Here is a 15327-nt window from a genome sequence, read left to right on the forward strand (position 1 = left end):
ATCAAACCACCTTTTTTTTTTTTGAGACGGAGTTTTGCTCTTGTTGCCCAGGCTGGAGTGCAATGGCGCGATCTCGGCTCACAGCAACCTCCGCCTCCCGGGTTCAAGCGATTCTCCTGCCTCAGCCTCTTGAGTAGCTGGGATTACAGGTACCCGCTACCACATCTGGTTAGTTTTTTGTATTTTTAGTAGAGAGGGGGTTTCACCATGTTGGCCAGACTGGTCTTGAATTCCTGATGTCAGGTGATCTGTCCGCCTCAGCCTCCCAGAGTGCTGGGATTGCAGGTATGAGCCAGCACACCCGGTCTCAAACCACCATTTTGAAGTGTACAATTCAGTGACATTTACTACATTCACAGTGTTATATGACCACCACAGACCTGTTTATTTGATTAAATAATTAATTAATTTTGAGGCAGAGTCTTTCTCTGTTACCCAGGCTGGAGTACAGTAACACAGTTTCAGCTCACTGCAACCTCCGCCTCCTGGGTTCGAGTGATTCTCCTGCCTCAGCCTCCCAAGTAGCTGGGATTACAAGTGTATACCACCATGCCCGGCTAATTTTTGTATTTTTAGTAGAGATGGGATTTTGTCATGTTGGCCAGGCTGGTCTTGAACTCTTGGCCTCAAGTGATCTGCCCATCTTGGCCTCCCAAAGTGCTGGGATTACAAGTGTGAGCCATAGCGCCTGGCCCAGACCTGTTTATTTTTAATCCCAGAATTCTGCTGACTTTTCAGCCACTCAGTGTTGAAGATGGAGCTGTTGAACTGAAAAATAGCAACTTACCTTTTTGTCTTAAAAGAGTGGCAAATGTGAATTATTAAATCTTTGACTGAAATATCTACCTCCTTTTAATATTTGAGAAATATTCACAGATAAACAGCCGCTTGAATTTAGGACTGGAGGTGGACACTTAACAGTATTTTTAAATCAGTGCTGGGAAGTATTCATTTGAAAATTAAAGAATTATTTATAATATCTGGGTCAGGCCAGGCATGGTGGCTCACGCCTGTAATCCTAGCACTTTGGGAGGCTGAGGCAGGTGGATTGCCTGAGCTCAGGAGTTCGAGACCAGGTTGATGCAACATGGCAAAACCCCATCTCTATTCAAAATATAAAAAATTAGCCAGGCACAGTAGTGCATGCCTGTAGTCCCGGCTACTTGAGAGGCTGAGGCGGGAGAATCTCTTGAACCCAGGTAGTGGAGGCTACATTTAGTCGAGATCATGCCACTGGACTCCAGCCTGTGCAACAGAGTGAAACTATCTGGAAAAAAAGAAAAAGATTATGCATAGTAATATTTTGCCTATCGTATTTGTTTTTGTTTTTTTGTTTTTTGAGATGGAGTCTCTCTCTGTTGCCCAGGCTGGAGTGCAGTGGTGCAATCTCGGCTCACTGCAAGCTCCCCCTCCCAGGTTCACACCATTCTCCTTCCTCAGCCTCCCGAGTAGCTGGGACTAGAGGCGCCTGCCACCACGCTCGACTAATTTTTTTTTTTTTTTGTATTTTTAGTAGAGACGGGGTTTCACAGTGTTAGCCAGGATGGTCTCGATCTCCTGACCTCGTGATCTGCCTGCCTCGGCCTCCCAAAGCGCTGTGATTACAGGCGTGAGCCGCCGCGCCTGGCTATTTTGCCTATTGTAAATGAAGCCCTGATTGTACAAAAGGATAACTATACGAGAAAGTATAATTATATTTTACTTGTAGCCTTCCTGAAAAAATTTTGGAGATTTTTCAGGATGACCAATTATGAAGCTAATTTTTGGTGATTCTGGAACTTCTGTTTGTCTTTTCTTCTTGATTACAATGTTGGCATTCCCCAGTGACACACCTGAGTGTTACTTCTCCATTTTTATCTGGCTTATGAGAGCGAGTTACTTCTACCCTGATTGTTGGAATTACAAAAACCATAGTATGATCTCTTCCAGAGCTGTGTTGATATCTCACAACACTCCACAGACACTTTGTCATCCAGGGCACCTGTTTTTTGTACTGTGCTCTTTAAACTATTAAGGTGCTCAGTATCATGGAATGAAATTAGTTCGAAAGGGAATTTTTCACGTTTTCTAGTGGCTACATAGTATACTCCTATTACAACTTGTTGGCATTCAGATTGTCAGCTGCTGTTTACAACATTTTCTATTTAATGTTACTAGCCTTGAATCCCAACCAGCTTACTAAATGTGTTGATCACTGAGTGCATTGTGAAATTTGAAGATGAGCTAGGCTGAGTAAATCTTGCATGGTGTTACCCGGTATTAATCATAAATGTATAAAGGCAGATTTGAGTTCCTTTAAGTGCCAATAGCAGGTTAATGTACTAATTACACTATATGAAGAGGTAAGGCTTTTTAACTAAAGCTTTCTTTGTCAGTTTCAACCTTCACCAACTAGCTCTTTGCTCTAACTTAATTAAGTTTAATGTAATAATAATATTCGTTGTTGGCCTGTTTATCTTGTTTTCCTCAAAATAAATGGGGAAAGACTTTTAAAAAATATTGGTAGAGGGCTGGGTGTGGTAGCTCCCGCCTGTAATCCCAGCACTTTGGGAGGCTGAGGCGGGTGGATCACGAGGTCAGGAGTTCAAAACCAGCGTGGCCAACAAAGTGAAACTCCGTCTCTACCAAAAATGCAAAAATTAGGTGGGTGTGGTGGCAGGCACCTGTAATCCCAGCTACTCGGGAGGCTGAGGCAGGAGAATCACTTGAACCCCAGAGGCAGAGGTTGTAGTGAGCTGAGACTGTACCATTGCACTCCAGTCTGGACAACAGAGCGAGACTCTGTCTCAAAAAAAATAGATAGATAGATAGATAGATAGATAGATAGATAGATAGAGGAACATATTAGTTGCCGAGATATGCAGCATTTAATTGAGTAGAGCAACGACCCCTGGGGAGTCCTTCAACAGGCTCCAAATGTATGGGTTTTGTTGAATTACGGGGGTCCTATCAGAGTATCAGAGTTCACCAAAATCCTCTTACTTCTGGAGAATTCAGCTGTATTACTTTATGGTTAGCCTTGTCAAAGAACAGGTCAACACTCTGGCTGGATTCTAGACTTTTATATGCAAAAAACCTTTTCCCTGGGGAAGGAAGGAAATTGCCTGGACACTCAGTTCTAGCACCTTATTTGACATACTTCCCATTCTTAGATTCTCTTAAACTTATATTTCTGATTTTGTTTTTTTTCTTATAGATATTTATCCCCATTTTACAAGGCCTGGCTCTTGCTGCCAAAGAGTGCTCCCTCGATAGTGACTACTTTAAATACCCCCTCATGGTAAAATTTGTTCTTTTCTTTAACTCATTCAATAGATGTTTTTCTTTCAGATTATTTTGACATATACTTTTCTTTCAGGTCCATGAGATCAACCTTGTTTTCAGATTTAAAACATGAAATCACTGTGTTGGCCATGCAGAGTGTTTGGTGTGCAGTGAGATGCATCAGTGAAGACAGTTAGCAGCCTGGTACATCTTCCACCTGTCCAAGTCCTAGACAGGAGTTAGTGATGCACTTATTACAATGTACTTTGTATAGCTTATGAAAAAGATAACTGTCTCCTAGCAATGAGCATACCATAGTTGGGATGAAATTTTGTTACTTAAAAACTATTAAAAATGCAAATAAAAAAGGCAAAGCTGTACATGCTAAGAAAATGAATACAATTTTATCTTTATGTGTTTACTTTGTGCAGAAAATCTTAGGGTAGCTCTCTTGTTTACGCCACCCCCCCCCACCCCGTTTCCTAAGGTCATACACTTCATCTGCAGGCTTTACTTGGGAAGCAGACATCTGCTTAGCTCTTTAGGGCACTCACAGCAGGCATACATAGTGGACAGAAGCTTCAGCTAGATTCCCATGGGGAGTCTTGAATGTTGTAAAAATACTGAAACTAGAATGAAAATTAGAAGCTCTTTTCTGTTCTGAATTCGCTTATTTGAAATTTTGGGAGAAAAATATTTTGAAGCATTACTGAATATTTTCATTGCAGAAGTATAAAGGAAAAAATATCAAAATGAAATTCACTTGTTCTGTGTATAAATTAAGTCTTATGTAAATTGAGACCATGGTTGTTTTTCTTACTGTATTTATTTCTTTTACTCATTCCACTGATTGGATTCCATTATACCATGAATTCATTACTGACGATCTGTTCTGTGCTAGACACTGGGGATACAGCAGCTAGGAAGACAAGGTCCCTCTCCTCAAGGCACCTATAATCTGCGAAAATAAGAGCTGCAGCACAACAGTTGAACAGATACTGTGATAAATGTTAAAACAGAGCTGTACACAAAGGGTGCATTTATCTATTAAAAAAATTCAAACCTATCATGACACTAAAAGGCTACAAGAATGCTGGGAAATTAGAAGGTGAAACAGAATTCCTACTTTAAAAAATAATTTTAAGTGGATTTATGCCAGAGCTCTTTCCATTGTACGTGTTATTAGGGCTCCTGATAAAATTCTTTGAATCTTTATGTGTTGTTCTGCCTTAGGCAGGTAAAAGGAAGTGAAATAATCTGATTGTTTGAGTTCAGTGATGAAATATTTTAGTGAACACTAATTATCACTGTATTATGTAGATGTTCCTTCATGGGATTGTTGGCTTTTGGGTTGTGATGTGAATTAGCTTGATGTTTCAGTGAGGAGCTTTTAGCATCTGATATCAACAAAATGTCCTTTTGGTCAAAAGACAGAGGCCTCCATTGTGGTAGACAATGATTTCATTTTGTGCCATTATTGATGCTTGTATAATAACGAGGGTGCAGTGAGTGAGAGGGTACAATAATGAGAGGCAGGAAGAGGAAGACTGTTGAAGCTAAAATCAGAAATAATTGTGATCATTCTCTAGGTCAGTGGATGCTGCTGTGCCATACCTTGGAGTCAGCTGGGGATCTTTAAAGGTGTTTCTGCCTGGCTCCCCGCCTCAGACCTCGTGATTTAATTCACCAGCGGTGTGGCATGGCATTGGGGTTTCCAAAGGCTTCCCATGTGATCCTAATATGCAGCCAGGTTTGTGAACTCCTGCCCTAGGCAGTGAGAATGCTTCCTTCTGAGTCGGCTGCCTGAACCTCAGAGGCATCTCAACGTTGTGTCAGTGCCTAAATGGACTCTTCGGCTTGTAGCAACTTCTAGAGCTGTGTCCGAATCACAGAGGAAATTAACTGTTTAAAATAAAGTTTGATTGAGTTACCGTGGGTCTGTTAAATTATGTTTATGTCCCTAAAAAGTGTTTTTCATCGTTCTCTAATGTTAGGATGGTTGGAGCTCTGAAGGAAAGTGTTGGAATTCTTAAAAGTACTAGATATCTTGAAACCAAGTTATTAAACCAAAACATATTAAAACCAAGCTTTTAAATATGTTTTGAATTTGATAGCTTACTAAATTGTAATTATTTATAGTCATGTTTAACACTGGCAAGAGGAGCCATCTAAAGTTTATGAAATAAATATTTTTGACATGGAAAGATATGAAGTGGAAAACCTTTTTTTTGTAAAAAATATAGATAGATACAGTACACAAAAATATATCTGGAAAACTGTTGCTCAAAATATCAGTAGAGGTTATCTTTGAGGGTAAAGCTTGAGTAATTTTGAGTTTCATTTTATATTTCTGTTTTATTTCCAGTTTTTCACATTGCATGTGTATTAGTTTATTAATCAGAAAAGGTAGTAAAGCTGCTGCCATTTTAGAGGGAATGCATTTATAGCAGCAGTTAAAGCTGTTTCTTGATGCTACAAATGACAGTCAGTTTAAGATGAAATGCATTCAAATGACTCTGATCTTATTTTTAGGCACTAGGTGAGCTCTGTGAAACCAAGTTTGGAAAGACACACCCTGTGTGCAATTTGGTAAGCACTCACCTGATGGGCTTGCACGTTTTCAGTGAATATATCGTAACCCAGAAGGCATTCCTCCAGTGAGATGACCTGGAAAACTCTTGAAGGACATTTAGGTGTAGGCGGAGGTCACGTGTCTGGGAGGCTCTCAACTGTTACATTGTTGTTAGACACGTTATTTCCTGCCTTACAGTGTTCGTTTCTATGATTTTTTTCCGTTTTTTTCCCCCAAGAATCTTGCTCTATCACCCAGGCTGGATGGAGTGCAATGGTGCGATCTTGGCCCACTGCAGCCTCCACCTCCTGGGTTCAAGTGAGTCTCGTGCCTCAGCCTCCCAAGTAGTTGGGAATACAGGCACGCATCACCATGCCAGGCTAATTTTTTTGTATTTTTAGTAGAGATGGGGTTTTACCATGTTGGCCAGGCTGGTCTCGAACTACTGACCTCAGGTGATCCCCCCTGCCTCGGCCTCCCAAATTATTGGGTTACAGGCGTGAGCCACTGCACCGGGCCTGTTTTTTTTCCTTGACAAGTATTGTACAACTAAAGTAACAAGTGCTATGGAAAAGTTATTCTAGTCCTTTGGTGGTATAAGTAAGAAGAGTTCATTTGAACTTCATCAAATAGTATCCTGAAACTTTAAAATTCTTTTTTTTTTTTTCTGTCACCCAGGCTGGAGTGCAGTGGCACAATCTTAGCTCACTGCAACCTCTGCCTCCTGGGTTCAAGCAATTCTCTTGCCTTAGCCTCCCTAGTAGCTGGGATTACAGGAGCACACCACCATGCCCCGCTAATTTTTGTATTTTTCGTAGAGATGGGGTTTCTCCATATTGGCCAGGGTTTCTCCATATTGGCCAGGATTGTCTCGGACTCCTGACCTCAGGTGACCCACTCCCACCCGCATTGGCCTCCCAAAGTGCTGGGATTACAGGTGTGAGCCACCGTGCCTGGCTGAAACATAAAAGTTTTAATAATATCTTGTGAAAATATAGAGGAGCTGGAGGGTTTTCATTACATTTTTACTTCATCGGCCTGTTGAGTGGCTGACTGGCCTCTTCCATCTTCTGCCTAGGTTGCTTCTTTGCCGTTGTGGTTGCCGAAATCCTTAAGTCCTGGCTGTGGGCGGGAGCTGCAGAGACTCTCTTACTTGGGGGCTTTCTTTAGCTTCTCAGTCTTTGCAGAAGATGATGTAAGTATAGTGGCTACTTGCACTTTGCCGCCCTTCTATTCAGATTCCTTCCCAAATGTACATTATATGTTGATTGCATTTTTCCTTCTCTTTCCAGGTTAAAGTGGTTGAAAAATACTTCTCAGGGCCTGCCATTACCCTGGAAAACACTCGTGTGGTTAGCCAATCATTGCAGCATTACTTAGAGCTCGGAAGGGTAAGCGTTCAGAGAACAAACCCAGAGGAAGTAGCAAAGATGAACTCCAGATAGGGAGCTTTTATTTTGTAGACTGGACGATGCCCAGTAGACAAATGGCTAACAAAAGCCAATTCAATCTTACATAAAAAAGATAAACTATAAGTAAATAACCTATGTCTTGAATAACAGGTTGTAACAACAGCAGTATGCTGCCTTTGTATGTAGCATCACTGGGAACTGATCCTAAGCTTAGTGACCCGGCTCTTCCTCCAGCTGGCCCTTAGGCATTTGCACTGTGAGGGTGAGCAAGGGCTGTTAGTTTGCACACACCTTCACTGACTTGCTTATCCCAAATCCTGATTAATATGTCTTCAGTTCTCAAACTTAAAGGCAGAGAAGGGCCGGGTGTGATGGCTCACACCTGTAATCCCAACACTTTGGGAGGCTGAGGTGGGTGGATCACTTGAGGTCAGGAGTTTGAGACCAGCCTGGCCAACATGATGAAACCCATCTCTACTAACAATACAAAAATTAGCCAGGTGTGGCAGCACGTGCCTGTAATCCCAGCTACCCAGCTACTCGGGAGGCTGAGGCACAATGATCGCTTGAACCCAGGAGGTGGGGGTTGCAGTGAGCCGAGATCATGTCACTGCATGCTGTCAGCCTGGGCGACAGAGCAAGACTCCATCTCAAAAAAAGAAAAAAGGCAAAGAAGTTACAGGCTTGGGTATCTAAGGTAATTTTGATCATGGGAAGGAAGTAACAAAGGCTATTTTATTAAAACTCTAACTGCCGGCTGGGTTCGTTGGCTCACGCCTATAATCCCAACACTTTGGGAGGCCAATGTGGGTGGATCTCGAGGTCAGGAGGTAGAGACTATCATGGCCAACACGGTGAAACCTCGTCACTACTAAAAATACAAAAATTGGCCGAGGTAGGTGGATCACGAGGTCAGCAGTTCAAGACCAGCCTTACCAACATGGTGAAACCCCATCTCTACTAAAATACAAAAAAAAAATTAGCTGGGCATGGTGGCAGGTGCCTATAATCCCAGCAACTTGGGAGGCTAAGGCAGGAGAATCGCTTGAAACCGGAAGGCAGAGGTTGCAATGAGCCGAGATGTGCCACTGCACTCTAGCCTGGGCAATAAGAGCAAAACTCTGTCTCAAAAAAAAAAAAAAAAAAAAAAAATTAGCTGGGCATGGCAGCATGTGCCTGTAATCCCAGCTACTCGGGAGGCTGAGGCAGGAGAATCGCTTGAACCTGGAAGGGGCAGGTTGCAGTGAGCCGAGATTGCACCTCTGCACTCCAGCCTGGCAACAGAGCTAGACTCAGTCTCAAAAAAAAAAAAACAAAAAACTGTAACTGCCTACCTCCCCCACTCCATATTCTGCTTTCATGCTGATTACCTTGACATAGTTGAATATGGATGTTTCTTATATTCTTCTTTCACTCAGTATTGTCTGAAATGAGTAGAAGTGGGAGAGGAGAGAACGTGGGAAGTAGGCTAGCTGTTCGTGAAGTCAAAAAGGAATCGTGTGCAAAATAGTTTTAATTTGTTTCTTCTTTTTAAAAATAAATTTCAGCAAGAGCTTTTTAAGATTCTGCATAGTATTTTGTTAAATGGTGAAACCCGTGAGGCTGCTCTCAGTTACATGGCGGCTGTCGTCAATGCCAATATGAAGAAAGCACAGATGCAGGTAGGATTCCTACAGACTGCTTTTCACTGTTCGTCACATTCATTCATCTGACCCAGATTTAGTCAGCACCTACCAGGCACTGTTCTAGGAATGGGGGAACAGTATTGAACAAGGTAGACAAGCTTCCTGCTTTTGTGGAGCCCATGTTCCACAGGGTAAACAAGTACACATATAAATACATGATTTTAGACAGTCGTATAATCAATGAAGAAAACAGAGCAAAGTAAATGACATGAGAAGAACTGTAGTTACCAGAAGGAAGGTCTGAAGGTGATTTGTGATTGGGTGGCAGGAAAGGCCTCCCTGTGGAGGTGAGGTTTGTTTCATAGGAAGGAGCCAGCCGTTGTAGTGGCTGAGAAAAGAGCTGTCCAAGGTGGAAACGAAGCAGCTTTGTTACAAGCCCAGTATGCAGGCTTTTGTGGCTGGAGAAGAGTGAACAGGAGGGAATGGCAGGTCCTGGAGTTAGTGGGTAGACAGGGCTCCATCAGGTTGGGTTTACAGGATCGGAACTGTCATGGGAGGGTTTTTAGCAGGGAAATCACAAAAGCTGCATGTAAATGGACCAAAGCAGAAGGGGGCAGCCAAGAACAGACCCAAGGAGGCGGCTGCAAGGGCGTGAGTGCTTCGGTCCAGGTGAGACAGGCCAGTGGCTGTGGCTGCTTTGCCAGTGGAGAAAAGGGCATACTTCCTTGATTAGTAATGAATAATGAATGAATGACGTGATGCGTATACTCAGAAGCAAAAAACGTAGCGAGAAGAGCATAGATCTGGTGGTTTCTGATCGTGGTTCCACCGTGTACTAACTGCAGGACCTTAGACAGTTACTCCTCTGTGCCTCCGTTTCCTCATCTGCTAAGTGGGGGTACTACTAGTACTGGGTTTATTATATATAAAGCTGTTAGGATGGTGCCCGGTACACAGTGATCTCTCAACCAGTATTAACTATCATTCTTATCATTGTTGTATTATTATTTTTTTCTTAACAGAGGTAATCAAGTTACATTGTTATATTGTTAATGCAAGAGTGTGCTGATGCTGTCACCTAGAGAAACAATGTCCCATGATAACAAGTGGAACTACTTGTTTTGATGCTCTTGAGGGAAATAAAGAGGAGAAAGAGGCCGGGCATGGTGGCTCAGGCCTGTAATCTCAACACTTTGGGAGGCCGAGGTGGGAGGATCGCTTGAGCCCAGTCATTTGAGACCAGCCCTGGCAACATAACGAAACCCCATCTCTACAAAAAATACAGAAATTATCTGGGCATGGTGGCTGGCGCATACCCAAAGTTTCAGCTACTTGGGAGGCTGAGGCGAGAGAATCACTTGAGCCAAGGAGGTTGAGATCAGCCTGGGCAACATAGGGAGACCCCGTCTCTACAAAAAAATAAAAAATTAGCTCAGTGTAGTGGCATACACCTGTAGACCCAGTTATTCAGGAGGCTAAAGTGCGAGGATCGCTTAAGCCCAGGAGGTTGAGGCTGTAGTGAGCTATGTTTGCACCACTGTACTACAGCCTGGGCAACAGAGTAAAACCCTGTCTCAAAAAAAAAGAAAAGAAAAGAAAGAAAGCAACATTTATTGTGTTTCTGCTTACTAATTTTGAGGCTCAGGCAAATCACTTCAGGGTCTCTGAGTCTTTATTTCCTCCTGTATAAAATGTTAACAGCAGTATTACTGACCTGTAAGAATTATTGTGATGGTTCAGTAAAAGAATGTATAAAATGGCTGGGCGCGGTGGCTCACGCCTATAATCAAGCACTTTGGGAGGCCGAGGCGGGCGGATCACCTGAGGTCAGGAGTTCGAGACCAGCCTGGCCGACATGGTGAAACCCCGTCTCTACTAAAAATACAAAAAATTAGCCGGGCATGGTGGTGGGTACCTGTAATCCCAGCTACTGGGGAGGCTGAGGCAGGAGAATCACTTGAACCTGGAAGCGGGGATCGCGCCACTGCATTCTAGCCTGGGCAACAAGAGCAGAACTCTGTCTCAAAAAAATAAAAAAAAAAAGAAATTTATAAAATGCCTCTTGCATAAATAATAATTATGTAATAGGTGGTAGTCAACAAGTAGCACCTGCTAATACAGAATTAATGGAATGACAGTGGTGATGATATGTATGTCTTCTCATTGACTTTAGGATACAGTTATGCTTGAAAGTTCAGTCTGCTTTCTTATAAAGGCCAAAATTTCTATTCATGTTATTATTTTAAATACTTTTTCTTGGCTGGGCACAGTGGCTCGCCCCTGTAATCCCAGCACTTTGGGAGGCCGAGGTAGGCGGATCACTTTAGGTCCCAGCTACTTGGGAGGCTGAAGTGGGAGGATTGCTTGAGCCTGGGAGGCAGAGGTTGCAGCCGAAATCACACCCCTTCACTCCAGCCTGGGCAACAGAGTGAGACCCTATCTCAAAAAAAATTTTTTTAATGTTTAAAAATACTTTTTCTTTTCATCTTTCATAGACAGATGATAGATTAGTATCTACAGATGGATTTATGCTGAATTTCCTTTGGGTACTGCAGCAGCTAAGTACAAAAATCAAGTTAGAAACAGTTGATCCCACGTATATTTTTCACCCAAGATGTCGGATTACTCTTCCAAATGATGAGACGCGTGTGAATGCCACGATGGAAGATGTGAATGACTGGCTGACTGAACTCTGTGAGTACTGTGTTCACGACTCGGTCATTAAAACACTGCTAGTGTTTTATCTTACCTACATGCTAGTAATTCCTCACAAATTGTTACTACCTCACTGTAAAATGAACTTATGAGATAGAGAAACATAATAAAAATTAATACAGTAGGCCCAGCATGGTGGCTCATATGTGTAATCCCAGCACTTTGGGAGGCCGAGGCAGGTGGGTCACAAGGTCAGGAGTTCAAGACCAGCCTGACTAACATGGTGAAACCCCGTCTTTACTAAAAATACCAAAGTTAGCTGGACATGGTGGTGCGCCTGTAATCCGAGCACTTTGGGAGGCTGAGGTGGGCAGATCATGAGGTCCGGAGTTCATGACCAGCCTGACCACCATGGTGAAACCATGTCTCTACTAAAGATACAAAAATTAGCAGGTGTGGTGGTACGCTCCTGTAATCCCAGCTACTCAGGAGGCTGAGGCAGGAGAATCGTTTGAACCCAGGAGGTAGAGGTTGCAGTGAGCCACAGTCATGCCACTGCACTCCAGCCTGGGCAACAGAGTGAGACTCTGTCTCAAAAAAAAAAAAAAAAAAAAAAACAGGCGAGGCACGGTGGCTCATGCCTGTAATCCCAGCACTTTGGGGAGGCCGAGGTGGGCGGATCACGAGGTCAGGAGATGGAGACCATCTTGGCTAACACGGTGAAACCCGTCTCTACTAAAAATAAAAAAAAGAAAAATTAGCCAGGCGTGGTGGCGGGTGCCTGTAGTCCCAGCTACTCGGGAGGGTGAGGCAGGAGAATGGCATGAACCTGGGAGGCGGAGCTTGCAGTGAGCAGAGATTGAGCTACTGCACTCCAGCCTGGGCGACAGAGCAAGACTCCGTCTCAAAAAAACAAAAAAGAAAAAAAGACACAAATTGAAAAAACATTTGAGCTATCATAATATATCTATAAACAAGCCGAAACCAAAGTAATGAAATAGAATGTAAGTTTTCGAAGAAGTAGATGACATTTCACCAATTTATTTAACCTGTCTAAAGTGAATTCTGGTGATTCATAGAAAAAATTATAATACTGTTGTTCTTAATAATTCTACTTTTCAGGATATATTCCCAAAGTTGGAGGAAAAAGGGATAATTTTGTTTACATAAATCCTCCCAGTAGTACTATTACTTATAGTAGAAAAAAATTAGAAAAAGGAAATATGCAGGGAAATGGCTCTAGAATCAGTAGTTTATTAACATAATTTAATACCATTTCGAGATTTAAATATTTCTGTATTGTATTGAAAAACGGAGATTTTATACATCAGTAAGAAACATCACCAAAGGTTGCTGATGGGCTGGGAATGGTGGCTCACATCCATAATCCCAGAACTTTTGGAGGCTGAGGTGGGAGGATAGCTTGAGTCCAGGAGTTCAAGACCAGCCTGGGCAAAATAGGGAAACCCCATCTCTACAAAGAAAAAAATTAGCCCAGCATGGTGGCACATGCCTGTGTTCCCAGCCACCCAGGAGACTGAGGCAGGAGGATTGCCCGAGCCCAGGAAATCAAGGCTGCGGTGAGCTGTGATCTTACCACTGCCCTGCAGCCTAGGTGACAGAGTAAGACCCTCTCTCAAAAAAAAAAAAAAGATTGTAATGGACATCTATGTACACATTTAATGAGGTAGGACAGAATACCTGATCCTTGAATGGAGCTAACAGAATTCTCTTCTTCTTGTAGCATTGTTTAAGTTTATATTTGCAAAAGTATCCTTAAACGTCTGGCCAGGCATGGTGGCTCATGCCTGTAATCCCAGCACTTTGAGAGGCCAAGGAGGGTGGATTACCTGAGGTCAGGAGTTCGAGACCAGCCTGGCCAACATGGTGAAACCTCGTCTGTCCTAAAAATGCAAAAGTAGCCAGGTGTGGTGGCACATGCCTGTAATCCCAGCTACTAGGGAGGCTGAGGCAGGATAATCACTTGAACCTGGGAGGCAGAATTTGCAGTAAGCCAAGACTGCGCCATTGCACTTCTGCCTGGGTGACAAGTGGGCAAAACTCCAGCTCAAATAAATAAATAAATAAATGTGTCTTTAAACTTCATAAAAATTCAAATGTAATTTTCTCTTCTGAATTGAGCTTTTTCTCTGATTGAGACATGTAATAGATTTTATTTAGGGAATGATGTTCTTTTTCCTAGATGGTGATCAGCCTCCATTTTCTGAGCCGAAATTCCCTACGGAGTGCTTCTTTCTCACCCTGCATGCTCACCACCTGTCTATTCTGCCTAGTTGCCGTCGCTATATCCGCAGACTCCGGGCTATCCGGGAGCTCAATAGGTATGTGCCATGATGCCGTGTCCTGGGTTTGCCTGAGTTACCATTTTTTTGTCAGGGGCAAGCAATTCCATTGTGAACAGTAGTTTTGAATGTTGGGGGAGATACGTACGTTATATAGTGTTCTATCTGCCTCCACCACCACATCCACGTTCCTCAGTTGTCCAGAGTTCTTTACCTGGTGAAGTGATCCAAACCTTGATTTCTGAGAGTTCTGAACCCTGGGTATTTCACTCTGTTTATGGTTGCTACAGACTTCCATTAACTTTTCCAGCTGGGCATACATTACCAGCAGGCACTTTAAACTTTAAAAGTTTAAAGGGTCCCCTGGGTTTCAGACATACGCCTTCTTCCCTGGACTGTGAAAAAGTAACCATGGTTTCCCTTGATAACCAAGATCATTTACTCCTGCCCACGTGTAATTCTCTTTTTGGCTTGTTCTGTGCCATGAGGAGTCCAAAATGGCCAAATAGCAGCCTCAGATTTCCAATTCATTAACATCATTGTTATGTTTCTTACTCTAAGCATTTTTTGCTGTGTACTAACACCAACAAACAGAAGTCACAGGAACACAGAGCAAATATTCTTGAGCAGGTCATCTGGAATAATGAAACCACTTCTGCTTTTTGGTCTAGAACCTGTGTAGTCTGGCTATGAGAGAAACTGAATCATATTTATATCTCTGTATCTACCTTGCTTAAATCACTTACTAATTCTTTTTTATTTATTTATTTTTTTGAGATGGAGTCTCGCTCTGTTGCCCAGGCTGGAGTGCAGTGGTACGATCCCAGCTCACTGCAACCTGTGCCTCCCAGGTTCAAGCAATTCTCCTGCTTCAGCTTTCCGAGTAGCTGGGATTACAGACGCGCACCACCATGCCCAATTTTTTTTTTTTTTTTTTTTTTTTTTTTTTTTGACGTAGTCTTGCTCCATCCAGGCTGGAATCCAATGGCATGATCTCGGCTCACTGCAACCTCCACTGCCTGGGTTCAAGCAATTCTCCTGTCTCAGCCTTGTGAGTAGCTGGGAATACAGCTGTACACCGCCATGCCTGGCTAATTTTTCTGTATTTTTTGTAGAGACAGGGTTTCACCATATTGGTCAGGCTGGTCTCAAACTGCTGACCTCAGGTGATCCACCCACCTTGGCCTCCCAAAGTGCTAGGATTACAGATGTGGGCCACTGTGCCTGGCCAATTTTTTTTTTTTTTTTTTGAGACGGAGTCTCGCTCTGTTGCCCAGGCTGGAGTGCAGTGGCGCAATCTCGGCTCACTGCAAGCTCCATCTCCCGGGTTCCCGCCATTCTCCTGCCTCAGCCTCCCGAGTAGCTGGGACTACAGGCGCCCGCCACCACGCCCGGCTAGTTTTTTGTATTTTTAGTAGAGACGGGGTTTCACCGTGTTAGCCAGGATGGTCTCGATCTCCTGACCTCGTGATCCGCCCGTCTCGGCCTCCCAAAGT

The 15327-nt window shown here is 43.1% G+C and overlaps 1 protein-coding gene across 3 annotated transcripts in view; it reads left to right on the top strand.

The window, feature by feature from the left end:
• Window positions 1-15327, top strand: part of UBE4B (ubiquitination factor E4B) — an 81050-nt gene that overhangs the window by 20354 nt on the left and 45369 nt on the right. For all 3 annotated transcript variants that reach the window (XM_017888005.1, XM_017888006.1, XM_017888007.1), the window contains 7 exons: window positions 3197-3280; window positions 5797-5853; window positions 6915-7031; window positions 7129-7227; window positions 8796-8909; window positions 11369-11567; window positions 13732-13870. In XM_017888005.1, the coding sequence (XP_017743494.1) occupies window positions 3197-3280; window positions 5797-5853; window positions 6915-7031; window positions 7129-7227; window positions 8796-8909; window positions 11369-11567; window positions 13732-13870 (809 nt within the window). The remainder of the gene's footprint in view (window positions 1-3196; window positions 3281-5796; window positions 5854-6914; window positions 7032-7128; window positions 7228-8795; window positions 8910-11368; window positions 11568-13731; window positions 13871-15327) is intronic.

This window comes from Rhinopithecus bieti, unplaced genomic scaffold (assembly GCF_001698545.2).
Source record: "Rhinopithecus bieti isolate Rb0 unplaced genomic scaffold, ASM169854v2 scaffold_16234, whole genome shotgun sequence".
Lineage (NCBI taxonomy): Eukaryota > Metazoa > Chordata > Mammalia > Primates > Cercopithecidae > Rhinopithecus > Rhinopithecus bieti.